This window comes from Muscardinus avellanarius (assembly GCF_963383645.1).
Source record: "Muscardinus avellanarius genome assembly, chromosome: 3".
Lineage (NCBI taxonomy): Eukaryota > Metazoa > Chordata > Mammalia > Rodentia > Gliridae > Muscardinus > Muscardinus avellanarius.
The window spans coordinates 118199834-118227606 of record NC_137788.1 but is presented as its reverse complement, the minus strand read 5'-3'; the positions used below and the strand labels follow the sequence as shown (position 1 = coordinate 118227606).

Sequence of the window (27773 nt, the reverse complement as noted above, 5' to 3'; positions counted from 1 at the left end):
CTGCTGCTAGATTCAGTCCCCAAACCAAAAAGGAAAAGAAGAAGAAGGAGGAGGAGGAAGAAGAGGAGGAGGAAGAGGAGGAGGAGGAGGAGGAGGAGGGGGAAAAAGGTAAGAAGAGCATCATTGAGATGGAGCACTGTGAGACACGGAGACAGGACAGAGCCAGGCACGGAGCCCACTCCAGTAATTCTACTACTTGGGAGGCTGAGACAGGAGGATCTCAGGTCTGAGGCCAGCCTCAGCAAGTAGTGGGACGCTCATCAACATAATGAGACCCTGTTTCCAAATAAAAGCAAAATAGGGTTGGGGGTGTAGCTCAGAGGTAGAATAGCCTTGAGTTTAATCCCTAGAAATACACATGTGTGCACCCATGCACACACCCCCACACCCATGCAGGCACAAGCACCCAAAAAAAAAAAAAAAATCAAGCTAGGTATGGAGGCACATTTCTATAATCCCAGTACTTGGGAGCTGAAACAGGAAAATCATAGTTTCAAGGCCAGCCTCAGCAATCTAATGAAACTATGTTTACAAATATAAAGTAGGTCTGGGGTGTTGCTTGGTGGGTAGAATGGCGCTAGGCTCAATCTCCAGTGCCAAAACAAAACCAAAAACAGAAACAGAAACATTTAGTGTGTTGACTTCATAGTCTGATCAGTCCTCAGCCTGTCCCATCTGTTCCTCTTTTTTTTTTTTTTTTTTAACGCTCAGAATTGAACCCAGGGCATTCCACCCTGGGGCTATATCCGCAGCCCTTTATTTATTTATTTGTTTGTTTGTTTATGTATTTATTTATTTATTGGTACTGGGAATGGAACCCAGGGGCATTCTACCTCTGAGCTACACCCCAGCCCCAGCCCTATTACTTATTCTTTATTTGGAAACAGGGTCTCAGTGAGTTGGGAACTGCAATCCTCCTGTCTCAGCAACAGAATGCTGGGATTATAAGCGTGTGGTACATACCAGATCCAGCTTTTTTTTTTCTTCAGTATTGGTGATTGAACCCAGGGTGCTTATCACTGAGCCATATCCACAGCTCTTTTTTTTATTATTATTTTGTTGTGAGATTGGTTGTCCCTAATTGCTGAGGCTGGCCTGGAACTTTCTATCCTCCTGCCTCATCCTCCCAGATGACTGGGATTATAGGCAGACATCATCTTGCCGGGCTAAAACACTTTTTTCTTCTTCTTTGTGGCACTGTAGATGGAACCCAGGGGCATTGGACCTCTGAGCAACACCCCCAGCCTTATTATGTATTTTTTATTTTGAAACAGGATCTTACCGAGTTGAGTAGCTTAGCTGAGACTGTCCTCGGATCGCAGTCTTCCTGTCTCAGCCTCCCGAATGCTGGGATTACAAGCGTGCGCCACCACGCCCGGCTAGTTTTTTTTATTTTGAAACAGGGTCTCACCGAGTTGCAAAGGGCCTCACTAAGTAGCTGAGGCTGGCCGTGAACCACCAGTCTCCTGCCTCAGCCTCCTGAATGCTGAGATTACAAGTGTGCGCCACCACGCCTGGGTAAAACGCTTTCGTCAGGCAACATTTTCAGACCACCAAGCCAGGGGAGGCAAGGCCATTATAAATGCCGTGAGTTCTCTGGTCCAAAGCCATTTCTTAATGGAAAGGGCTATTTCTGATCTTCAGTTCTCAGCACTAACGAGTGTCACCGGCAGGCCTTTGCCCTCCTCCAGACTCCCTGTCACCTGTCTTTCTGTCCCTCGGCGCCTCCTTGCAGATAAGTGGATGCTGATGGGGTGTGACAAGCGGCCTGGAAAAACTACCTTGCCTAAAATATCCCGCCCAGCCCCTGTGCACGGGTTTCTCTGCATTGTTGTCGGGCGGAGCCTCCCCTGGACTCCAGCACTAAAAATAGACTTGGGGTGAGGACAGTGTGGCCAGGAGTCCTCTCTAAGCACCCCTCCTTGGGGTGGGGCATTAACCCATGCGTTTCCCCAGCGCTGCAGACCGGGACCACGGAGCCCAAGGACGCGTCAAGGAGAGGGACCCCGAGCTGCAGGTAACTGTGGGTCGCAGGCAGGTTTTGCCACACACTTAGTGTTTCCTTGTTATGGTTGTTTGTGTTGTTTTTGTGGCGCAGGGGGTTGAACCCAGGAGAATTCTACTTCCAAACTAACATCTCAGTTCGTTCTTTCTTTCTTTCTTTCTTTCTTTCTTCTTTCTTTCTTTTTTTTTTTTTTCTTTTGTTGCTGTTGGTTTGTAAACAGGGTCTTGTTAGGTTGCCCAAAGCCTCATTAAATTGCTGAGGCTGGTCTCAAACCCATGATCCTCCTGTCTGGCCTCTCCAAGTACTGAGGTTACAGGCATTCATTACTGCGACCAGCTTGCTTAGTGCCTTCAGGTTTCTTGTTTTAGTAAATTTTTTTTTTTTTTTTTTTTTTTTTGGTGGTACTGGGGGTGGAGCCCAGAGGCTTTCTACCTCCGGGCTATACTCCCAGACCTATTTTATATTTTATTTGGAAACAGGGTCTCATTAAGTTGCTGAGAGCCTCACTAAGTAGCTGAGGCTGGCTTCGAGCCTGTGGGATCCTCCTGTCTCAGCCTCCCAAGTGCTGGGATTACAAGCGTGTGCCACCACGCCCAGTTTTTTAAAGTAATTTTTGTATAAAACTTTTTTTTTTTTGCCAGTCTGGGGATGAAACCAGGGGCATTTGACCTCCTAGCTATACCCTCTGCCCTATTTTTTATTCTTTATTTGGAAATAGGGTCTCACTAAGTTGCAGAGGGCCTCACTAAGTAGCTGAGGCTGTCTGCGAACCGCGACCCTCCAGTCTCAGCCTCTGGAATGCTGGGTTTACAAGCGTGGGCCACCAGGCCCGGCTACAAACCTCTTTTTCAAAATAAAAATAAAATAGAGCCGGGCGTGGTGGCGCACGCTTGTAATCCCAGCATTCGGGAGGCTGAGACCTGGAGGATCGCGGTTCGCAGACAGCCTCAGCTACTTAGTGAGTCCCTCTGCAACTCAGTGAGACCCGGTTTCAGAATAAAGAATAAAAAATAGGGCAGGGGGTGTAGCTCGGAGGTCGAATGCCCCTGGGTTCCATCCCCAGACCCGCAAAAAAAAAAAAAAAAAAAAAAAATAGGACTGAGGATTTACGTTGGAGGTAGAAATTCCCTGGGTTCAATATCCAATACTACCAAAACAATACAAAACACAAAAAGCATTAGTCAACCAGTTACACGCTTGTAATCCCAACATTTGGGAGGCTGAGACAGGAGGATTGCAGTTCCTGGCCAGCCTCAGCTACTTAGTGAGGCCCTTTGTAACTCAGTGAGATCCTGTTTCAAAATCAAGAATAAAAAGCTGGGCGTGGTGGTGCACGCGTGGTTCGTAGACAGCCTCAGCTACTTGGTGAGGCCCTCTGCAACTCAGTGAGACCTGGTTTCAAAATAAAGAATTGAAAAAAATAGGGCAGGGGTGTAGCTCAGAGGTAGAATGCTCCTGGGTTCCATCCCCAGTACCAATAAAAAAAAAAGCATTAGTCAGGTGCACTCTTCCGTAGATTTCACTAACACTACCCAGCTTGGGGTGTATTATTCTAGCTATAAATGAAAAGGCATCTCCAGTCTCATATGCATCAGATTATTCCTTCCCTTTTTTTCCCCCATAGTACTGAAGATTCAGTGTAATGACATTCTGAGCTACACTCCCAACCCCTTTTTATTTTGTACTTATTTTGGAGTGAGGGATTGAACCCAGGGGTGTTCTACATTCTACCTTTGAGCTACCCAGCCCTATACTTATTTATTTATTGAAGGGATGGAATCCAAGCTCATTATACCTCTGAGCTACATCTCAGACCCCCCCCCCCCCGCCCCGGTAGTGGGAATGGAACCCAGGGACATTCTACCTCTGAGCTACAGCCCCAGCCCTATTTTTTATTCATGATTTTGAAACAGGTTCTCACTGAGTTGCAAAGGGCTTAAGTAGGCTGAGGCTGTCCTCCAACCTGGGATCCTCCTGTCTTAACCTCCCAATTCCTGAGATTACAGGCATGTGCCACCATGCCCTGCTAGAGTAGTCCCCTTTTGTAGAGGAGGAGCCGGGCCTGGTGACACACACGGGTAATCCCAGTGAGGAGATAGAAAGGAAACAGGCAGATAGGGAAAAGGCCTTGGTAGAAAAAAGTTAATTTCCTGAGTTTCCTGAGGGGCGACAAATGCCTGAAATTCCAAAGGCTCAGGAGATAAGAAGGCCAGAGCTTCACAAAGCCATCCTGAGTTTCCTAATCAACAAACCCACCGAGCAAGTCTGGCATTCCTGAAAGGAGACCCTTCAAAGGACTTGCAAATGCCCTATGCAAATTCTCCTTGGAATCCCAAAAAGTCACCCTAACCACAAACAGACTTGCAAGTGGTCAGCATTGGTCAGGCATTGGTCAGTCGGATGGCAAAAGAGGGGACTTTCCCACTCGGGACTCCCTCCCCTTTTGGGGAGCTGTTCTCTCTCTTGTGTTGACCCTGAGAGAAGGCAGAGTGCATCTGAGGGCACGTGGCTCGGGCGACTCTCGAGTAGTGACCTGAAGGCCATCGCGTGGATTCTGGGAGAAAGTAGTTTGCAACTGATGGGCACCCTGAAGGCAGCTGCTGGACCCAGAGTTCCAGCCCCTTTGGGGTGTTCAGCCACCCTTGCCCCATTCCCTGCTGCTTCCAATAAACCGTTTACTCCCCTTCCTGAGGGGTGTCCTTTTTTGCTCACCGTAGATCGCCGGGGTTTCCTCTCAAGAAACCCCCGTTTCACCAGCATTCGGGAGGCTGAGACAGGGGGATCGCGGTTCGCAGGCAGCCTCAGCTACTTAGTGAGTCCCTTTGCAACTCAGTGAGACCCTGTTTCAAAATAAAGAATAAAAAATAGGGCATGGGGTGTAGCTCGGAGGTAGAATGCCGCTGGGTCCCACCCCAGTACCACACACACACACACACACACACACACACACACACACACACAAATGGGGCTGGGGGTGTAGCTGGGAGGTAGAATGCCCCTGGGTTCCATCCCCACTACCGCAAAAAAATAAAATAAAATAAAATAAATATATAGATGAGGAAGCTGCGGCTTGGGGAAACTGCAGTATTCACACAACACCAGAGAGCTGGCCAGCGCTGGAGCTAAAATCGAATCGGGATCAGTCTGACACATTAATTTAGCGCACATTCCTTCCCCTCCTGCCCAGTGCGCAAAATGTTACGGTTGGAGAATCCAGGCCTCGGGAGGCGCACAGGGGTCCTCTGAATCCAAACCGCAGGGCTCGGGCTCCACGTGGAGGCCGGAGGCCGGGCTGGCGGGGAGGCTGCGGGCGGCGGGCCGGGCTGGAGGGCGCAGGCCCGGGGTGGGCGGGCCGGGGCGGGCCCTGCGGGCTCGGGCGCGGAGCCGCAGCCCCGGAGCGCGCCCGGGCCGCAGGTAGGTCCTCCCGGCTGGACCGCGATCGCCCCTCGCCGGCTCCCGCCGCCGCCCGGGAAGGTCCTCCAGCCCTGGGGTCGAATTCCTGGGGAGGGGGTCCGGTCCCTGGGAACTGTGGCCCCATCACCCGGGCGGGGGGGCGGTGAGCTGAAATTCCTACTGAGCCCCATAGAAGTTGGAAAACACCCGAGACCTCCCTGCAAGCGCGGAGGAGGGTGTTTTTCGGGTCCCCGAACAGCCCCTCGTCCCACTCCTGGAATTGAGTGTAGGGTCGCGGGGGGGGGTGCAGGCGCGTGCCCTCGATACAGCTCAGCCCCTTGGCCGGAAAGAAAGGCACCTGTTGGGATAGTCCCCAGGACCCCGGAGAGGAGGGCGCAGTGAGGGCCGAGGAGCGCTGGCCCAGGACAGGAGTGTCCACCGCCAGCCCAGAGCCCTTCCGTCCAGCCCCCTGCCCCCAGGGGTCACCGTTTCCCAGAGGTGAGTCCCGGGGCAGGGCCCAGCTCTGCGCAGGTCCCTCGCCTGGGTCTTTACTGGCCAGCGCAGGGAGGTGTGGCCAGGAGGAGCCCAGGTTCCTGAGCAGGGGCCAGCCTAGCGCCGGAGAGGCCACTTCTGACCTCTCCTTCCTCACCCGGGCAGACAGGCAGCAGGCAGGGGCCGCGCAGCACAGACATGTGTCTCTCGGCAGAGGAGGGGGATCCAGCCCTGCCCAGCGGCGCCGGGAGGGTGGGGTGGACTTTTCCAGCGAGGGCGCCAGGCCTGGCCCCGGCCCCAGGAGCGCGTCACCCCCACCCCTCTCCCGGGGCTGCCAAAGGCAAAGCCGGCTGAGGACAGGATTATGTGTTCTGGGTAGACCACGCAGGGCAGCGCACAGGGCGGAGAGGACCAGCGGACCAGCCTCGGAGGGGCAGGCCGTGGCCACTGCCCGTCTCTCCTTCCCTTCAGCCACAAGTAAGTCAGGCGGAGGGCTGCAGGTCCGGGTGGAATGCGGCCCCCTCCCCGGGCAAGCTGCTGACCTCAGGGCCGGCCAGCTAAGGGGGAGAGGTCACTGGCACCCCTTTGCAGCCCAAGGGCCAGACCCTCCCCGGGCAAGCTGCTGACCTCAGGGCCGGCCAGCTAAGGGGGAGAGGTCACTGGCACCCCTTTGCAGCCCAAGGGCCAGCGACGCAGCTCTGGCCCTCCCTCAAGTCCCCAAGGCCTGGGCCCCTTCCCTCTGCCGGTTCCTGCCCTGGAGCTGCCCAGCCGCTTGGATGCCTCTCCTGGTGCCTTTCAGATCCAACAGAAACAGTGGTTTTTTTCCTGGAAAGCAAAACTAAGACTGGAGGAGGAGTGGGGTGGGGAGGGCTCAGAGAGAGGAGGAAGGGGCTGGGAAGGAGGGAGCCCTGGACCAGGCTCCACCAAGCCCCTCCCCCAGGGCTCCCAGCTAGACCCGGCAAGGACTTCCCGCATTCCAGAGAAGGCTGGGCCTGGGGAGCCCTGAGGCCCTGGCTGCACCCCTTCTTCCCAGGCTCCCCACCATTAGAGCCGCACACCTGTAATCCCAGTACTTGGGAGGCTGAGACAAGAGGATCACTGGACGCTCAGCAACTCGTGTGTGTGTGTGTGTGTGTGTGTGTGTGTGTGTGTGTGTGTGTTACTATAGGGATTGAACCTCTGAGCTCCACCTCCAGCCCAATTTTTTGTTTTGTTTTTGGTGGTACTTGGGGGGTAGAATTCAGGGGCTTTCTATCTCTGGGCTATACTCCCAGACCTATTTTATACTTTATTTGGAAACAGGGTCTCACTAAGTTGCTGAGAGCCTAAGTAGCTTAGGCTGGCTTCGAACCTGTGCGATCCTCCTGTCTCAGCCTCCCAAGTGCTGATTACAAGCCATTTAGTGAAACCCTGTTTCAAAATTAAAAAGGGCTGGGGGGGGGTAGTTTGGAGGTAGAATGAGCCTGGGTTCAACCCCAGGACCTCCTCCCACACACACATAGAGGGGAGAAAATATTTTTTTTTCAAAAGAAGAAAAATAGCTATGCGTGAAATAAATGCCCATGGAGCCATCGCAGGTGGACACTGGCCCCGAGGGGCGATGTCACGGTCCTCCCCAGGGCTGAAGCCATCGACCCGCTTAGTTTATCCCGGGGCTGAGGACGTGGGCGGCGCCGAGCTTCTCCTAACTAAGCGGCCTGCTTGGCTCAGAGGGGAGGAAAGACGGGGCGCCCCGAGGTCCGCCCGGCCTCCCTCGGCCTGGGGGAGCCCCAGGAGGGCGCAGCGGGGGCCCCGGGAGCCCCCAGGAGGTCCCTGCTGTGAGCTCCGCGGCCCGCGAAGCCCTCCTCCGGGCTGGGGAGGGGCCGCGGCCGGGCGGGCGCCAAGGGGAGGGACCCGAGGGCTGAGGTCAGACCCCACCCGCAGCCGGCTCCCCGCCCCCAGCCCCATCCCCGAGGGGCGCCGGCTCCCCGCCCGCCCGCGCTGTCCTTGCAGGCGAGCCTCCTGGCGGCCCGATGCCCGAGTAGCTTCCACGGAGGGCGGAGATGGCGCCGGGGGCGCACAGGTGAGCGGGGCCGGCCCGGGGGGGGGGGGCGGACGGGGGCGGGAGGGTCTGGTTTCTGGGCGCCCTGGCCGGTCGTGACCACCGCCGTCCCCCTTGGGTTGCAGACCCCGGCTCTGCCTGACGCTCCTTCTGTCCCTCGCTCAGCTCTGCCTGGACCAGGAGGTGAGCCCTGGGCAGGGGGAGCTGCTGCCCGGCCCCCACCCCACCCCTGCAGCCCCCACTGCCCTGCCCCCGGGGGTGCCCTGCCAACCCCTTGATCAGCGGAGAGGCCGTCCAGTGCGGCCCCGCTGGCCCTGTGTGGACGGGTCCGGGTGTGACCCCCCCAGAGCGCTCTAATTCCGGGTGATCTTTTTCTCTATGTAGGTGTTGTCTGGACACTCCCTTGAGACACCCCCAGAGGAGGGCCGGGGCCCCGAGGGTGTCTGGGGACCCTGGGACCAGTGGGCCTCTTGCTCCCAGCCCTGTGGGGTGGGGGTGCAGCGCAGAAGCCGGACCTGTCAACTCCCCCCAGGCCTCCCCCTCCCTCCCCGGCTCCCTAGACGTCCAGAAGCCCAACGCCCCTGGGGCCCGGGCACCAGACCCCAGGCTGCCCGGGAAGGCCACCCGCCGCTCAGGCCACAGCCTCGGGGAAGGGGTGGCCCACTTCGGGGTCCTGCTCCCCAGCTGGGGGGAGAGGAGAGGCAGGAGGATCCGGGGGTGCGCAGGTGAGGCCCCAGGGCAGGCATGGGCGTGGTGTGGGATTGGGGCGAGGCCTGGCTCTGGAGGCTGGTCTTGGGTGTCAGGAGGAGGCCGGGGAGATGGGAAGAGGTGACCAGAGGTGTGACCCCATGTCTGCGATGCCTCTTCAGGTCCCGGGTTCGAGACCCCATCAAGCCAGGAATGTTCGGTTATGGGAGAGTGCCCTTTGCCCTGCCACTGCACCGGAGCCGCAGGCACCCCCAGCCCCCCCAGACCTCTTCCGGAGGGGAAGGGCCCCTTCCATCCCTGACTCCCAGGACAGAGCCATCCTCGGCAAACCCGGGTCCCCAAACTCCCGTTTCTCCTGCAGAGCTGTTTGCCCCCACCCCACCCCCCTCGACAGAGCCCCCAAATCCCAAAACTGCTCAGACAGAGGTGACCCCCAGAAGCGGCCCTGCCCCCACACAGCCCCACCCCAGAGCCCAGGTGCCTGGCACAGCAGCCTCCTCAGCCAGCCCCCTGAGGATGCCAAATTCCCAGGCCCAGGCCAGTGCCCCGGTAGCAGGCCGACACCCTGGTCCCCTCCCTTCTGTCCCTCGGGGTCACAGTCAGCGTCAGCAGAGCCGGGGGCACTTGAGACCCCAGGGGAGCCCCCGGGGTTCTCTCACGGAGCCCGCCCCTCGCCACCCAGGTGGCTGGCTGCCGCTGCTGAGTACTGGGCCACGCTGGAGTCTCTTCGATCCCAGCAGCCCAGCCCCGAGCTGCCCTGGGGAAGGCGAGCAGCTGAGAGCCTGCAGCTCCGCGGTGAGTGCCCCCGCCCGCCTCCTCGCCCCCTCCCTGGCACCAGCTGTGTCCTGAGCTTGTCTGACCCGGACCGGACCGAGGCCTCAGATCTCGGGGTGGGGCCTCAGAGCTCTTCCTTGGACCTGGCCCTCACCACTGCCCCAGGCAGCCCCAGCTCACACCCTGGTTTTCCTGCCAGTTCTCATTCATTTTTGCCCTCCCTCCCCCAGCCCTGTCCCCCAGACCAGCCAGACCCCCGGGCCCTGCAGTGTGCCGCCTTCGACTCCCAGGAGTTCATGGGCCAGATGTACCAGTGGGAGCCCTTCACCGATGGTGAGCTTGCCAGCCCGCCGGCATGATGGGGAGTTGGGGGCGCTGCCGCTCTGAGCCCTGGATGATTTCCGGTCCTCCGCTTCTTTATTTTCTTTTGATTTTGTTGGTTGGGGATTGAACCCAGGGACATTCTACCTCTGAGCTATACCCTCAGCCCTTTTAAATATTTTATTGTAGCCGGGCGTGGTGGCGCACGCTTATAATCCCTTCGCTTGGGAGGCTGAGACAGGAGGATCACACGAGTTCGAAGCCAGCCTCAGCTACTGAGTGAGGCTCTCAGCAACTTAGTGAGACCCTGTTTCCAAATAAAATATAAAAAAGGTCTGGGAGTATAGCCCGGAGGTAGAAAGCCTCTGGGTTCCGCCCCCAGTACCACCAAAAAAAAAAATAATAATAAATAAAAATAAATATTTTAGTGTAGCCAGGCGTGATAGCGCACGGTTGTCATCCCCGCACTTGGGAGGCTGAGACAGGAGGATTGCAGGTTTGTGGCTAGCCTCGGCAACATGTGAGGCCCTCCACAACTTAGTGAGACCCTGTTTCAAAATAAAGACTAAGCCGGGCGTGGTGGCGCACGCTTTTAATCCCCGCGCTTGGGAGGCAGAGACAGGAGGATCGCGCAGGTTCGAAGCCAGCCACGCTGGCTTAAGAGACCCTGTTTCCAAATAAAATATAAAATAGATCTGGGAGTGTAGCCTGGAGGTAGAAGGGTTCCATCCCCAGTACCACCAAAAAAATAAAAAAATAAAAATAAAGACTGAAATAAGGCTGGGGGTGTGGCTCAGAGGTTGAATGCCCCTGGGCTCCATCCCCAGTACCACACACACACACACACACACACACACACACACACACATTATTTTGAAACAGGGTCTTGCTAGATGGTTGAGCGTCTCACTAAGTTGCTGAGGCTGGCCTTGAACCTTCCATCTTCCTGTCTCAGGAGGCCAAGCCCTGGCATTAGAGATGTGCTCCCAGGCTTGGCTCCAGCCTCTTACTTCCCAGGACAGAGAAGAGGCGGGGCATACACACCGGACTTGGGCGGATGCTGAGGGAGTCAGCAGAGGGCTCAGGCTGGGAGAGGGAGGTGTCCAAGGTGCCCTGTGGCTGGAGGTGGGAAAATGTAAAGAGAGAATCATGTTCAGTGGTTATACAAGGTGCGGGCACCATGGATCCTGGATGGTAAAACACCAGTTGCTCCCAAGTTAATACCCACCTCATTTGAGGCTTGTGACTGAACACCAAGAAAAAGCGGAGCTCCTGTGATCATACGTGTTAAAAGCCCCTTGGAGCCTGGCGTGGTGGTGCACACCAGCTCATAATCTCAGTAGTTGAGAGGCTGAGACAGGAGGATTGAAGGTTCAAGGACAGCCTCAGCAAGTAGTGAGACTCTCAGCAACCTAATGAGACTTTTTCACAATAAAAATAAAGAGGCGGGGCGTGGTGGCGCACGCTTATCCCAGCATTTGGGAGGCTGAGACAGGAGGATCGTGGTTCGCGGACAGCCTCAGCTACTAAGTGAGCCCCTTTACAACTGAGTGAGACCCTGTTTCAAAATAAAGAATAAAAATTAGGGCTGGGGGTGTAGCTCAGAGGTAGAATGCCCCTGGGTTCCATCCCCAATATCACAAAAACTAAATAAATAAATAAAATAAGGCTGGGAGCTGGGTGTGGTGGCACACACTTGTAATCCCAGGACTTGGGAGGCTGAGACAGGAGGAGCACAGGTACTTAGACAGCCTCAGCTACTTTTGAGGCCCTCTTTAACTTAGACACTATTTCAAAAATAAAGATTAAAGCCGGGTGTGGTGGCACATACTTGTAATCCCAGCATCAGGAGGCTGAGACCAGAGGATCGCAATTCGCAGCCAGCCTCAGCTACTTAGTGAGGCCCTTTGCAACTCAGTGAGACCCTGTTTCAAAATAAAGAATAAAAATAGGGCAGGGGGTATAGGTTAGATGGGTTCAATCCCCAGTACCACAAAAATATAATAATAATAATTATTGGCCGGTCGTGGTGGCACACGCTTGTCATCCCTGCGCTTGGGAGGCTGAGACAGGAGAATCACGCAGGTTCGAAGCCAGCCTCAGCTACTTAGTGAGGCTCTCAGCAACTTAGTGAGACCCTGTTTCCAAATAAAATATAAAAAACTGGGACTGGTAGTATAATCCGGAGGTAGAAAGCCTCTGGGTTCCACCCCCAGTACCACCAAAAATTATAATAACAATAATAAATAAATAAATAAATAAACAGGGTCTCACTAAGTTGTGGAGGGCCTCACTAAGTAGCTGAAGCTGTCCGCGAACTGCGATCCTCCTGTCTTAACCTCCAGAATGCTGGGATTACAAGTGTGTGTCACCACGTCCGGCTCTTTTTTGAAACAGAGTCTCACTAAGTAGCTGAAGCTGGCCATGAACCTTAGATCCTCCTACCTCAGCCTCCCAAGTACTGTGATTATAGGTCTTTGCCACCATGCTTGGCAGCAGGAGGAATTGTCACGCTCCCTTATTTTTTAATTATTTGTGGTGCTGGGGATGGAACCCAGAGGCTTTTCTACCTCCAGGCTACACTCGCAGAGTTTTTTTCTATTTTATTTGGAAACAGGCTCTCACTAGGTTGCTGAGAGCCTCACTAAGTTGCTGAGGCTGGCTTTGAACCTGTGTGATCCTCCTGTCTCAGCCTCCCAAGCGCTGGGATTACAAGAGTGCACCACCACGCACGGCCCTCACATTTCTTTGATCCATGACAATTTAGGGCAACTCAGCTTCCCACAGACAGCACAGAGGCCCCGCCGCGAACCTTGACCCGGCTCGCCCCTCTCCCTTGTCTCCTAGTTCAGGGATCCAGGCGCTGTGAACTCAACTGCCGTCCCCGGGGCTTCCGCTTCTATGTCCGTCACACCGAGAAGGTCCAGGACGGGACCCTGTGTCAGCCAGGAGCCCTGGACATCTGCGTGGCTGGGCGCTGTCTGGTGAGGGAGGCACGCACACACACACACGCGCGCACAAGCACACACACACACACACACACACACACACACACACACACACACAGTCGCTTTCATCTCTCAGCACAACAACAAAACACAAAACAGCCGAGATGGGCACTGTGAGACCCGTGGGCACGTGTACCCTGCCCTCGGCCCGCTCAGAAGCACACCCATGTCAGGGGTGTCCAGAGCAAGGCGCTGAGCGGACCTGGGGCTGAGGTGCTGTCCGGCTAACTCTCCCCAGAGCCCGGGCTGCGACGGGATTCTTGGCTCCGGCAGGGGTCCCGACATCTGTGGAGTCTGCGGGGGCGATAATTCTACCTGTCGCCTTGTTTCGGGGAACCTCACGGAGCGGGGGGCCCCTCTGGGCTACCAGAAGATTCTGTGGATTCCAGCAGGAGCCTCTCAGCTCCAGATAGCCCAGCACCGGCCCAGCTCCAACTACCTTGGTGAGTACCCATTTCCCCATCCATGCAGGCCCTGGGCTCTTTATTTTAATTTTATTTATTTATTTATTTATTTTTGGTGGTACTGGAAAAACCCAGGGGCTTTTTCTACCTCCAGGCTGTACTCCCAGACCTATTTTCTATTTTATTTGGAAACAGGGTCTCACTAAGTTGCTGAGAGCCTCACTAAGTAGCTGAGACTGGCTTCCAACCTGTGCGATCCTCCTGTCTCAGCCTCCCAAGCGCTGGGATTACACGCATGCGCCAACACATCCGGCTATTTTAATTTTTTTTAGGTTTCAGGGATTGAACACAGGGGCATTCTACTTCCAAGCTACACCTCTAGTCCTGTATTTTATTCTTTATTTGAAACAGGGTCTCACTGAGTTTCAAAGGGTCTCACTCAGTAGCTGAGGCTGGCTGAGAACTGCAACCCTCCTGTCTCAGCCTCCGGCATGCTGGGATTACAATGTGCGCCACCACGCCTGGCTATCCCTGGGCTCTTTACTCTGCCCTCAGCAACGGAGCCAAACAGAGCTGGGGGTGGTTCATGCCTATAATTCTAGTGCTTGGGAGGCTGAGACAGGAGGACCTCAGGTTGGGTAACAGACCCAGCAACTTAGACCCTGTTTCAAAATATAAAATAAAAGAAGCCAGACATGGTGACTCACACTTGTAATCCCAGCACTGGGGAGGCTGAGACAGGAGGATCGCACAGGTTTGAAGCCAGCCCCAGCTACTTAGTGAGGCTCTCAGCAACTTAGAGAGACCCTGTTTCCAAATAAAGTATAAAATAGATCTGGGAGTGTAGCCTGGAGGTAGAAAGCCCTCGCTTCCACCCCCAGTACCACCAAAAAAAAAAAAAAAGAAAAAGAAAAAGAAAGAAAGAAAGAAAGAAAAGAAAAAGAAGGGTCTGGAGGTGTAGCTTGAAGGTAGAATATCCCTGGGTTCAATCCCAGTGACTCACACACACACACACACACACACATACACACACACACACACACACACACACACTATAGTGCTGGGTGTGTAGCTCGGAGGTAGAACGTCTCCAGGTTCCATCTCCAGTATCACACACAAAAGGGAAGTCCCAAAAGGTGGTCGTGGGGGTCTCCCCTCCTCGGGGAACCTGGCGGGGAGGTGGGAGGCGGGTGGAGGGCTGACTGTCCAGTGCTCTTCCCGCAGCACTTCGAGGCCCCGGGGGCCGCTCCATCATCAACGGGAACTGGGCCGTGGATCCTCCCGGGGCCTACTCGGCGGGGGGCACCGTGTTCCTGTACAACCGCCCTCCTCGGGAGGACGGCCAGGCGGAGAGCCTGTCAGCCGAGGGCCCCACCCGGCAGCCTCTGGATGTCTACGTGAGCCTGGGCGCCGGGTCCGAAGGCGGGAGGGACGGCCGCGCTGTGCCCTCTCGCCGCCCACCCACACCGGCTTCTCCCCAGATGATCTTTCAGGAGGACAACCCGGGCGTGTCTTACCAGTACATCATCTCCTCTCCTCCGCCGGTCCTCCATGGCCCCACGGCCCAGCCCCCTGGGCCTCAGCTGCAGCCTGGTCAGACTGGGCCCTGGGCCTGGAGGGAGGAAGGGAGGGGCGCCTGGATGGCGCCGCGTCTGATGGGCCTGCTCCTCCCCCGCAGAGATGCTCAGGGGGGAGCCCGCCACTGCGATGGTGCCGCGGCCCCCCCGGACCCCAGGCACCCTGCAGCGCCAGGTGCGGATCCCCCAGGTGCCCGCGCCCACTCACCCCAGGACGGCCCTGGGGGCCCTGGCGGGGTATTGGAAACTAGCAGGACACTCGGAGTGTTCAGCATCCTGCGGAAAAGGTGACTCTGAGCCCTAGATTCTAAGTCTCCAGCCTGACATCCCTAACTGCGCACCGCGACTCCTGGCCCCCGCCTCGACCCTGCTCTGGGGTCCCAGGGAAACAGGCCCTGAGCCTCCCTGGCTGTCCTCCGCCCCCTTCAGGAGTCTGGCGCCCCCTTTTCCTCTGCATTTCTCGGGAGTCCGGAGAGGAACTGGATGAACACAGCTGTGCTGCGGGGGCCAAGCCCCCGGCTCCCCTGGAACCTTGCCATGGCCCCCCCTGCCCGCCATAGTGAGTACTGCCGGCAGCAGCTGGCCCAGGGCTCGCTCCCAGCTCTCAGGACCAGACCTGGACTCTGCACTCAACTCCACACCTGGCTGCAGGGAGACCGTTAGATTAGGGAGGCTGACATCTGGAATGGGCATGGTGGCGCATGCCTGTAATCCCAGTACTTGGGAGGCGGAGATGGGAGGATTTCAGGTTTGAGGCCAGCCTCAGCAATTTACCAAGACCCTGTTTCAAAACCAAACCAAAACAAAAAAATAGCGGGGCGAGGTGGCACACGCCACTCACCCTAGTGCTTGGGAGGCTTAAACGGAAGGATCACAGGTTTGCAGCCGGGCTCAGCAATTTAGTGAGGCTTGCATCAATTTAGCAAGAGACCCTGTTTTCAAATAAAAGATAAAATAGCGCTGGGGGTGTAGCTGGGAGGTAGAACGCCCCTGGGTTCCATCCCCAGTGCCACACACACAGAGAGCTGACAGCCCGCACCCCCACAAGAAAGCCTGACCCCAAGTGCTAATGGTGCCGGCCCCCGGCCCTCCCCATCTCACCCAGCCTCTGCCTCCCCGTCCTGCCCACAGCTGGGATGCTGGTGAGTGGACGTCCTGCAGCCGCTCCTGTGGCCCGGGCACCCAGCACCGCCAGCTGCACTGCCGGCAGGAGTTCGGGCTGGGTGGCTCTTCGGTGCCTCCGGAGCGCTGTGCACATCTCCCAAAGCCCAACGCCACCCAGAGGTGTCAGCTGCGCCTCTGTGGCCACTGGGAGGTTGGCTCTGCCTGGAGCCAGGTGAGTGGCCCGGGCGGGAAGGGCCCTGGAGAGTGGGTACCGGTGGGAGACCGCCATCAGTGTTCCATTCTGTTCTTTGTGTGTGTGTGTGGTACTGGGGATGGAATCCAGGGGCATTCTACCTCTGAGTTACACCCCCCAGCCCTGTTTTTTATTCTTTATTTTGAAACAGGGTCTCACTGAGTTGCAAAGGGCTTCACCAACCAGCTGAGGCTGTCCACGAACCGTGATCCTCCTGTCAGCCTCCCAAGTCCTGGGATTACAAGCGTGCGCCACTACGCCCGGCTTCCATTCTGTTCTTCACCGCAAAAACTTCTGCAAGTTGGGGGAGGTGGCGCATGCTTGCAATCCTAGCACTTGGAAGGCTGAGACGGGAGGATCCGGTGCTCCAACAGCCTCAGCTACATAGTGAGGCCTTTTGCAACTTCATGGGACCTTGTTTTAAAAAAAAAAAAAATAGAGCTGGGAGTGTGGATCTATCCCTGGGTTCCATTCCCAGTACCATAAAACAAAAAGAAACTTCTGCAAACAAAATCTCCTAAAGAACCCCAACGAATGTGAGATAAGAGACTAGAACAGGGACGGCAGTGATGGCTGGATGTGTTGTAATCCTAGTATTTTAGGAGGCTGAGGCAGGAGGATCACGAGTTTGAGAACAGCCTGGGCACCGGGCGTGGTGGCGCACACTTGTCATCCCAGCATTCGGGAGGCTGAGACAGGAGGATGGCAGTTCAAGGACAGCCTCAGCTACTACTTAGGCCCTTTGCAACTCAGTGAGACCCTGTTTCAAAATAAAAAATGAAAAATAGGGCTGGGGGTGTAGCTCAGAGGTAGAATGCCCCTGGGTTCCCTCCCAGTACCGCAATAAAATAAAATAAACATAAACATAAAAAGAAGAAGCCAGGCATGGTGGCACACACTTGTAATCCCAGCATTCGGGAGGCTGAGACAGGAGGATGGCGGTTCACAGACAGCCTCAGCTATTTTCGAGATCCTTTGCAACTCAGTGAGACCCTGTCTCAAAAATAATAAAGACTAGCCGGGCGTGGTGGCCCACGCTTGTAATCCCTGCGCTTGGGAGGCAGAGACAGGAGGATCGCGCAGGTTCGAAGCCAGCCCCGCGCGCTGGCTTAGGAGACCCTGTTTCCAAATAAAAATGTAAAAATGGGTCTGGGAGTGTAGCCCGGAGGTAGAAGGGCTTCCAGGAACCCCAGTACCACCAAAAAAAAAAAAAAAAAAAAAGACTAAAAAATAGGGCTGGAGTTGTAGCTCAGAGGTACCATGCCTCTGGGTTCCATCCCCAGTACCACAATAAATAAATAAATTAATAATAAATAAATAAATAATAAAAATAAATAAATAAAATCAACAAATCAGGAATCGGGACCCACAAAGCCTCCAGCATGGGGGGGGGGGGGCAAAGGCAGGTCTTGGTTCAAAGCCCCGGCTCCCCCTCCTCCCTGCAGTGCTCCGTGCGGTGCGGTCGAGGCCAGAGGAGCCGGCAGGTGCGCTGTGTTGCAAACAACGGTGACGAGGTTAGCGAGCAGGAGTGTGCCTCGGGGCCCCCGCGGCCCCCCAGCAGAGAGGCCTGCGACATGGGGCCCTGTGCCACCGCCTGGTTCCACAGTGACTGGAGTGCCAAGGTGGGCCCCCCCAGCCCGTCCCCCCTGACCACACACGCGGCCCGGCTTTCCAACACAGTAAACATTGAATGCCGGGGTGGTGGCGCACGCGTGTAATCCCAGCATTCGGGAGGTTGAGACTGGAGAATCGTGGACAGCCTCAGCTACTTAGGCCCTCCGCAACTTAGACCCTGTTTCCGAATAAAGTATAAAGTAGGTCTGGGAGTATAGCCTGGAGGTAGAAAAGCCCCTGGGTACTACCCCCAGTACCACACACAAAAAAAAATATATTTATTGAACTGGGTGTGATGGTGTACGCTTGTAATCATAATACTTGAGAGGCTGAGACAGGAAGATGGCAGGTTTACAGCTAGCCCAGCTACTTAGTGAGGCCCTCCACAAATAGGGAGACCCTGTTTCAAAATAAAGAATAAAAAATAGGACTGGGTGTGTAGCTCGAAGGTAGAATGCCCCTGGGTTCCATCCCCAGTACCATTAAAAAAAAACAAAAAAAAAAACAACAAAAAAAAAAAACAAATCGGGCTGGAGTGGAGGTAGAATGAGCCTGGGTTCAACCCCCAGCATTACCCAAAACACACACAGAATGTTCAGCAAGTGCCTGGTACTTGTTTGGCACAGGGAAGTCAGCTATAAGTGGGAGGAAGTTCTCTGGGGTCGTGAGCACCCCGCTAGGCTTGCCCTGGCCTGGCCGGCACCACGGGCATTGCCTGGGACCTGAGACGTCCATCCCCGAGCCCCTGGGCCCTGCAGCCTCCCTCCCCAGCCTCCCTTCTTCTCCCCAGTGCTCAGCCGAGTGCGGCACAGGAATCCAGCGGCGCTCGGTGGTCTGCCTTGGGGGCGCGGACGCCCCCGGGGCGGCCCCGGAGGAGGCGGGCGCGCAGAGCTGCCCCCCGGGGCGCCGGCCCCCCGACATGCGGGCCTGCAGCCGGGGCCCCTGCGAGACGGCGTGGCGCTGGTACACGGGGCCCTGGGGCGAGGTGAGCAGCGGGGGCCGGGCGCGCCCGCCGCGCCCCCGCCGGGTCTCAGCCGTGCTCCCCGACCGCAGTGCTCCTCCGAGTGCGGCCCCGGCAGCCGGCGGCGCCAGGTCCTCTGCGTGGCCCAGCGGGGCGCCGACTTCACCGTGACCGCCCCGGGGGACTGCTCAGGCCGGCCGCGGCCCCCCGCCCTGCAGCCCTGCGAGGGGCTGGCCTGCGAAGACCGCTGGTTCTCCACGCCCTGGAGCGCGGTGAGCGCCGCCCCGCCCTCCCTCTCCTCCTCCTCCTTCCTCCTTCTCTCTCTCTCTCTCTCTCTCTCTCTCTCTCTCTCTCTCTCTCTCTCTCTCGATGGAACCCAGGGGCATTCTACCTTGGAACTACATCCCCAGCCCTGAATTGCTGAACGCCTTACCAAGTTACCAAGGCTGGCCTCGAACTTGTGATCCCCCGGTCTCACCTTTACAAATTCTGGGATTACTAATGTGCGTCATCACGCCTGGCTTGTTTGGGATTATATATATATATATATTTTTTTTTGTTTTGGTGGTACTGGGGTGGAACCCAGGCGCTTTCATATATATATATATAATATATATATATTTTTTTTTGGGTGGTACTGGGGTGGAACCCAGGCGCTTTCTACCGCCGGACTATACTCCCAAATGTATTTTATATTTTTATTTGGAAACAGGGTCTCACTAAGTTGCTGAGGCTGGCTTCGAACCTGTGTGATCCTCCTGTCTCAAGCCTCCCAAGTGCTGGGATTACAAGCATTCACCACTATGCCCGGCTATATTATATTTATATATATATATATATATATATATATATATATATATATATATATATATATATATATATATATATATATATATATTTTGCGATACTGGGGATAGAACCCAGGAGTAATCTACCTTTGAGCTACACCCCCAGCTCTATTTTTTATTCTTTAATTTTGTACTGGGGATGGAACCCAGGGGCATTCTACCTCCGAGCTACACCCCCAGCCCTATTTTTTATTCTTTAGTTTGAAACAGGGTCTCACTGAGTTGGCAGAGGGCCTCACTAAGTAGCTGAGGCTGTCCGCAAACCGAGATCCTCCTCTCAGCTTCTAGAATGCTGGGATTACAAATGAGCACCACCACGCCTGGCTGGTTTTATTCTTTATTTTTTGAAACAGGGTCTCACTGGGTTGCAAAAGGTCTCACTAAGTAGCTGTCTATGAACTGCGATTTTCCTGTCTCAGCCTCCCAAGTACTAGGATTACAAGCTTGTACCACCTTGCCTGGCCTGGCTCCTATGTTTTATTTATTTATTTATTTATTTATTTTTTATCATACTGGGGATGGAACCCAGGGGCATTCGACTTACAAGCTATACCCCCTGCCCTATTTTTTATTCTTTAGTTTGAAACAGGGTCTCATTGATTTGCAAAGGGCCTCACTAAGTAGCCGAGTGTGTCTGAACCGTGATTCTCCTGTCTCAGCCTCTCAAGTACTGGGATTACAAGCCTGCGCCACCACACCTGGCTTTATTCTTTAATTTGAAGCGGGTCTCACTGAGTTGCAAGGGGCCCCACTAAGTAGCTGAGGCTGTCCCCAAACTGTGATCCTCTTGTCTCAGCCTCCCAAATGCTGGGATTACAAGTGTGTGCACCACCACGCTCAGCTAAGAGGCTCTCTTTGAAAATAAAAAATTAAAAGCCGGTGTGGTGGCCCACACCTGCAGTTCTTGGGAGACTGAGACATTCCTCTTTGGAGTGGGTTTGAAGAGGGGCCCTGGCACTGTCAGGATCTGATACCATGGCCCTGGTTTCCCCAGTGTTCTCGCTCCTGCGAGGGGGGCACGCAGACGCGAGAGGTCCAGTGCCTGAGCGCCAACCAGACCCTGGGCACCCAGTGCCCTCCTCACCTGCGGCCCTCCAGGAAGCGACCCTGCAACGGCCAGCCCTGCAGCGAGCGCCCAGGTAAGGAGCCAGGGCGGAGGCGCGGCCCAGCGGGAGTGGACGCGCACCTCTGGGGGTGGTTCCGGTGACCGCCTTGTGCCCAGGGCCTCCTCTGCCCCCAGATGACCGCTGCAAGGACAGCTCTCCACACTGCCCCCTGGTGGTGCAGGCCCGGCTCTGCGTCTACCCCTACTACACGGCCACCTGCTGCCGCTCGTGCGCCCACGCCCTGGAGCGGCCTCCCCCGGAGCCCGCCTGACCCCAGGCCTCGCCGGCCGCTGGGTGCCGGGGATGTCCTCGAGGGTGGCTGAGGGTGGCCAGGTGGCTGGCAGGGACTGCGGGGACACCGGCTGGGCCTGTTGGTGGCGCGGTGCTGGGCATGCAGCACCCCCCAGGTGCGCCCCTCACGCTGCCCGGCACTGCCCGGAGGGCCCTGCGGACAGGCAGAGCCCAGGGCACCGTACTTGTTTTCCTGAGACTTTTCTGAGCTGAGAGTAAGTTTGCACTTTACTAATCGGAGATTCTTCTTTTTTTTAGGGTACTAGGGATGGAGCCCAGGGGCATTCGACCCCTGAGCTACACCCCCTGCCCTATTTTTTTTTTTTTTTTATTCTTTCTTTTGAAACAGGGTCTCACTGAGTTGCAGAGGGCCTCACTAAGTAGCTGAGGCTGTCTGCGAACCGCGATCCTCCTGTCCCAGCCTCCCCAATGCCGGGATTACAAGCCTGCGCCACCACGCCTGGCTTTAATCTGATCTTTTTAGAGTGTGAACTCCCAACCAATTCCAATTTTGTGCCCTAAACCTCACGTAAAGGCTTGTCTTTTTTTTGTTTTTTTGTTTTTTTTTTTTTCGTGTGTGCGGGTCTGGGGATGGAACCTAGGGCATTCGACCACCCCCTGCTACACCCCCTGCCCTATTTTTTATTTTGAAACCGGGTCTCACTGAGTTGCAGAGGGCCTCACTAAGTAGCTGAGGCTGTCCACAAACCACGATCCTCCGGCCTCAGCCCCCCAATGCTGGGATTACAAGCGTGCGCCACCACGGCCTCTCCTCTCGTATTCTAAACCACCATCTTGGGCGGGCAGGGGGTAAAGCTCAGTGGTAGAGAGCCTGCCTAGCAGGCTCCAGGCCCTGGGTTCGAGTCGCCAGCACCACAAACACCAAAAGAGAGAAAAGGAAAGACCGCCCTTTGCCCCTGGCCGCCATGGGCCCTCACCCCCTCTCCCCTCTCCCAGCGAGGCCTTTCTCTTTAGCCACCACCAGTCCTGCCCGAGCCTGGAGGGCCGGCCTCCCCGGTAAGGCCACTGGGAAAGGGCAGAAAGAGAAATGTTAGCACAAGACACCCTAGCCCCTGCCCGCCCCACCTCCTAAGGCGGTTCCCACCCCAGAACTAATTTATTTTTTATTAAAGTTGATTATGACAAGTGAGAAACATGCTCTTCGTTGTCCTCATGGGAACCGGCCGTGCTGCGCAGGGTGAGGTCAGCAAGTGGGCTGGGGGCAGCGCAGGCCCAGGATGCCGGCGCCCAGCCTGCGGGGCGGCCGCCGGCCACCAGAGGGCGCCCCTTCTCCAGATTTCGGCGTGGAGCTGGAGCCCCAGGTCGGAGGGGAGGAAGACCCGGGGCTGGCCCGGGCCGGGCGGCGGGCGGGCTCTCCTCTAGCTCTGCGCTTTCCTTTATTTCCTTTTATTTTTATTTTTATTTATTTATTTATTTATTTATTTATTTATTTATTTATTTAGCTGGTCTGGGGTGGAACCCAGGGCATTCGACCTCCAAGCTACACCCCCTGCCCTATTTTTTATTCTTTATTTTTTGGAAACAGGGTCTCACTAAGTAGCTGCGGCTGCCTGTGAACTGGGACCCTCCTGTCTCAGCTTCCCGAATGCTGGGATTACAAGCGCGCGCCACCATGCTCGGCCTTTTCTCTTATTTTGGTCCTGGGAATTGAAGCCAAGAACGTTCTCTACCTCTGAACTGTACCCTCCAGTCCTTATTATTCTTTACTTTGAAACAGGGTCTTGCTGAATTGCTGGGGCTGACCTCAACCCTGCGATCCTCCCGTCTCAGCCTCCCAAGTACTGGGATTGCAGGCCACCTGGCCCAGCTGGCCCCCCTCGGGCGGGGTGAGAGGGAGGGCAGCTGGCTTCCGGGGCTCGCTTTTCCTGCTCTTTGGCCCGGCCTCCCGTCTTTTCTATGACCCATTTCCCTGTTGAGCCCTTGGCTTCTGCTTTTCATGGGTGGGGGAAAGAAAAGTGATTTCTGCCCCCATCCCTTGCTCAGCAGAAACTAGAGGAGGAGGGGCCAGGCCCAGCTCGGGAGGCCCGGCTGGGGAGCGAGGGCGCGGCGGTACGGAATGTCCTGCCAGCGCATTCCAGGGAAGTGCCTCGCCCGTCCCGCCTCCGCCTCGGCGCCCGGCCCCCTCGAGGTAGGGAACCCGCGGAGGGGCCGACCCCTGAGTCCCCCAAGGAGGGCAGCAGGGCCCCCCGGAGCAGACCCCCAGCTGCCCCCCTCTGCCAGGCTGGCTGGGAAAGGCTTACGAGGGCCTGCGGGCGGGCGGTGACGCTTGGGACTCCAGCACTTGGGAGGCTGAGACCGGAGCATGGCAGGTTCGAGACCAACCTCGGGAATCTCAGCAACTTAGACCCTGTTCCAAAAAATAAATAAAATAGGGCTGGGGGCCGGGCGTGGTGGCGCATGCTTTGGGAGGCTGAAGAGGATCGCACAGGTTCGAGGCCAGCCTCAGCTACTGAGTGAGGCTCTCAGCAACTTAGTGAGACCCTGTTTCCATATAAAATATAAAATAGGTCTGGGAGGATAGCCCGGAGGTAGAAAGCCCCTGGGTTCCACCCTCAGTGACACACACACACACACACACACTCTTCAGATTTCTCCAGCTGCCTTCCTCCCCTCAGTGGCGAAGGAAGGAGAGAGGGCTGGAAGGGGGCAGAGGGTGAGGAAAGAGAAACTGACTGGGGAGGGAGGGGCCGAGAGGCCGCCCACGCCCGGCCTCGCTCCTCTTCCGTGTGAGCACTGTCAGGGGAGTCCTCGGCGGCCATGCGGGGGCGCCGTCCTCTGCCGGAGCCGGGCGGAGGCCCAGGCAGGTAGAGGAGGCCGGCCAGGGGAAGCTGACCCAACACCCGGCCCGAGGGCCAGACGCCCCCGGGGTCTGAGGGGGGAAGCGGCCGGAGGCCGTGGGATGTGGTGGGGCGGCCTCGGAGGAACAGGCCTGGGAACCGAGAGGGCGATCAGATCCCAGCGCACGCTGGCAACGCCTGCACTTGCGGGGCTGAGACCGGAGGGTCGCAGGTTCGAAGCCAGCCTCGGCAGCTTAGTGAGCCCTTGTTTCCAAATAGAATGTAAAGTAGGTCTGGCTGGGGCGTGCCTGGGTGGACCGCGAGGTGGGGGAGTGCTTAGCCCTGGGCTCTTCCCCAGCCAGGCACACACCCGTGCACACACAGGCACACACCCACTCAGGCACACACCCGCGCACAGCTGGTCAGGACTCCCCCCTCCCCTTCCCAGGGTAAATACCCTTCTATTTAAGATGCAACCTTTGGACTAAATTTAGCTCCTAGACTCCCCAGCCTGTCCCTCCTCCCCCAGCGGTGTGCACAGCGGCGCCCCTCCTTCCTAAGCAGCGCAGTGGGCCCCAGCACAGGCGCAGACTGCTGGCCCCAGCCCTGCCCGAGGCGCCATCTTTCCAGAAACCTGTGGGGCTGGGTAGGATCTAGGTGGACGAGGCGTGGGATAGAAGCCCAGGCGGCTCGCTGCCACCAGATCCTCTTTCAGTTCTTGCTGGGCCGCCCCACCCCGGGGTGGAGTGCAGCCGGCCCCCTCTGCGCCCCTCTCCTGGGCCCGCAGCGTCCTGGGCAGAGGGAGTGCGAGGGAGCTGAGGCCAGGCCGCTCTCCTCTCCTCTCCTCTCCTCTCCTCTCCTCTCCTCTCCTCTCCTCTCCCCTCCCCTCCCCTCCCCTCTCCCTCTCCCTCTCCCCTCCCCTCCCCTCCCCTCTCCTCTCCCTCTCCTCTCCTCTCCTCTCCTCTCCCCTCCCCTCCCCTCCCCTCCCCTCCCCTCCCCTCTCCTCTCCTCTCCTCTCCTCTCCTCTCCCCTCCCCTCTCCCTCTCCCTCTCCCTCTCCCCTCCCCTCCCCTCCCCTCTCCTCTCCCTCTCCCTCTCCTCTCCTCTCCCCTCCCCTCCCCTCCCCTCCCCTCCCCTCCCCTCCCCTCCCCTCCCCTCTCCTCTCCTCTCCTCTCCTCTCCTGCTGGGGCCGCACGTCCAGGCCTGGACGCCTCTGGACACCGAGGTAGAAAGTCTCCGGAAAGTACCTTAGGCCGTCACCAGTCACCAGGGAAGACGCGTTCGGGGCCATCTCATCTCAGCCAGCAACTCCTTGACCTGGAGACGGGGGACCTCAAGAGCAGCAGGCCCTGAGGTGGGGTTTGCCAGGACGTCCACACCACGAGACCAGGCTCCTCGAGACCCGCTGCCGCCTCGGCGGGAGGAGAGATGCACAGGCCAGAAAACAGACAGACCAGAACGTTTCTTTTATTTTTTATTTTTATTTTGCGTCACTGGGGATGGATGCCAGGGGCATTCTATCTCTGAGCAACCTTCCCAATCCTATTTTTTATTCTTTATTTTGAAACAAGGTCTAAGTTGCAGAGGGCCTAAGTAGCTGAGGCTGTCTGGGAACCGCGGATCCTCCTGTCTCAGCCTCCCAAATGCTGGGATGACAAGCGTGTGCCACCACGCCCAGCCTTTTCTTTTTTTAAATTTTGTGATGCTGGGGATTGAACCCAGGGGTGTTCTACCTCAGAGCTACACCCCCAGCCCTTTTTATTTACTTTTGTTTTGAGACAGAACGTTGCTAAGTTGCTGAGGCTGGCCTTGAACTTGCCATCTTCCTGTCTCAGCCTCCCAAGTACTGGGATTACAGGCGTACACAACTGCGCCCGGCTAGACCAAAGAATTTCTTTGGTGGGGGCCACAGAGCTGTGCTGGACCGGCCTGGGGAAGCCCCAGTAGCTAGAAGGTTCTGCGTTGGATGGTGTGTGGTACTCTTCTGAGCCTTGCCTGATTGTCTTAAGAGAGTTCCACGGAACTTTGAGTGAAGGGGAAAAGCAGCTGGGGGGGGATGGAGAATGGGGTGACACATAAAAAGGAGCCAATGGGATCCCTGGGCTTGAAGGCCTGGTGGCAAGAGCCCATCCCGTGGTGAGAGGTGCAGCCCCCATCTGCCCTGGAAGGAGGCAGCCCTTCGCCTTCCATCCCAGCCTCCTGCCCCTCAACTGCGCCTTTGGTTGCCTCCTGCCTTTTAGGTCACAAAATGAGACTTTGTAGGTCTACCCGAGGGTTGGGCAACCTTTCCCTTTACAGAACTAGATGGTAAATACTGGGGGCTCTGCAGGCCAGCTCCGCTCTGTTGCAACTGCCCCCTTTGCAGCCACAGATGGGTGATAAGTAGGTGCACGGCTGCCTTCTGAGAAAACTTGAGATACTAAAACTTTAATTTCTTATCATTTCAAGGTGTCAAAATATTCTTCAGATTTTTATCACCTATCTTAAAAATGAAAAAGAAAAAAGTTCTTAGCTTGCGGACCATTAAAAACAACAACAAAGTTGGGTGTGGTGACACAGCATTCAGGAGGCTGAGACTGGAGGATCGTGGTTCCCTGACAGCCTCAGCTACTTAGGGAGGCCCTCTGCAACTCAGTGAGACCCTGTTTCAAAAGAAAGAATAAAAAATAGGGCTGGGGGTAGCTCGGAGGTTGAATGCCCCTGGGTTTTCCCAGTACTGAAAAAAAAAAAGTGTTCAGTATGTGGGTCCAGTTAATGATTTATAGTATAGTCTGTTTTTTTGGGGGGGCGCTAGAGATTGAACCGAGGGGTATTCTACCCTTGAGCTATACCCCCCAGTTCTATTTTATTTATGTATTTATTTTTTTGTGGTACTGGGGGTGGAACCCTGGGGCATTCTACCTCCAAGCTATACCTACAGTCCTATTTTTTGGTCTTTATTTTGAAACAGGGTCTCACTGAATTGCAAATTGCCTCACTAAGTAGTAGCTGAGGCTGTCCTCAAACCACGATTCTCCTGTCTCAGCCTCCCAAATGCTGGGATTACAAGTGAATGCCTCCACACCTGGCCTATTTTTTGTTTTGAAACAGAGTCTCACTAAATTGCCAAGGGCCTCACTAAATTGCCGCTGCTGGCCTGGAACCTGTGATCCTCTGGTCTCCACCTCTCAAGTACTGAGATTACAAACCTATACCACTATGCCTAATTTACATGGGTTTTATTTAAGGTTCAATGTCATGCAAACATAGGAAGTAAACCCAAGGGCATTCTACCTCTGAGATACACCCCAGCCCTATTTTTATTCTTTATTTTAAAACAGAGTCTAAGTTGTGGAGGGTCTCACTAAGTAGCTGAGGCTGGCTGCGAACCTTCGATCCTCCTGTCTCATCTTCCCTAGTACTGGTATTATAAATGTGTGCCACCACGCCTCAGTTATTTATTTTTTTTTATTTAGAAACAGGATCTCAGCCAGGTATGGTGGTGCATGCTTGTAATCCCAGCATTGGGGAGGCCGACATGGGTTCTCAGCAACTTAGTGAGACCCTGTTTCCAAATATATTATAAAATAGGGCTGGGGGTATAGCCCGGAGGTAGAAAGCTCCTGGGTTCCACCCCCAGTACCCCCCCCCACACACACACAAAAAAAAAAAGAACAAAAAAAAAATAGGGTTGGGGGTATAGCTTGGAGGTAGAATGCCTCTGGGTTCAATCCCCAGTACAAAAAGAGGAGAGAGAGAGAGAGAGAGAGAGAGGAGAGAGGAGAGAGGGAGAGAAGAAGAAGAAGAAGAAGAAGAAGAAGAAGAAGAAGAAGAAGAAGAAGAAGAAGAAGAAGAAGAAGAAGAAAAAGAATCTCACTAAATTGCAGAGGGCTTCACTAAGTAGCTGAGGCTGGCCCAGAGTGGGCCACCACACCCAGCAAACAAGCTTTTGAAGAATTGTAAGTAACAAGAATTACTATTTAGCTGGGCGTGGTGGAGCACACCACACGGTAATTTTAGTACTTGGGAGGCCGAGACAGGAGGATCGCAAAGGTTTGAAACCAGCTTCGGCAAATTTTTATTTTTCATTTTTTTGT

General features: G+C 55.8%; 1 protein-coding gene across 1 annotated transcript; it reads left to right on the top strand.

The window, feature by feature from the left end:
- Positions 1-7932: 7932 nt before the first annotated feature.
- ADAMTSL4 (ADAMTS like 4) lies at positions 7933-20880 on the top strand (the record flags this gene model as incomplete). The annotated part of the gene is made up of 17 exons (XM_080691609.1): positions 7933-7952; positions 8057-8114; positions 8316-8656; positions 8801-9434; positions 9644-9746; positions 12582-12718; positions 12981-13185; positions 14371-14543; positions 14628-14739; positions 14825-15010; positions 15153-15282; positions 15855-16059; positions 17526-17702; positions 18485-18679; positions 18748-18927; positions 20498-20642; positions 20744-20880. The coding sequence occupies 17 exons, from the start codon at positions 7933-7935 to the stop codon at positions 20878-20880; spliced, it is 3138 nt and encodes a 1045-aa protein (XP_080547735.1).
- Positions 20881-27773: the final 6893 nt, after the last annotated feature.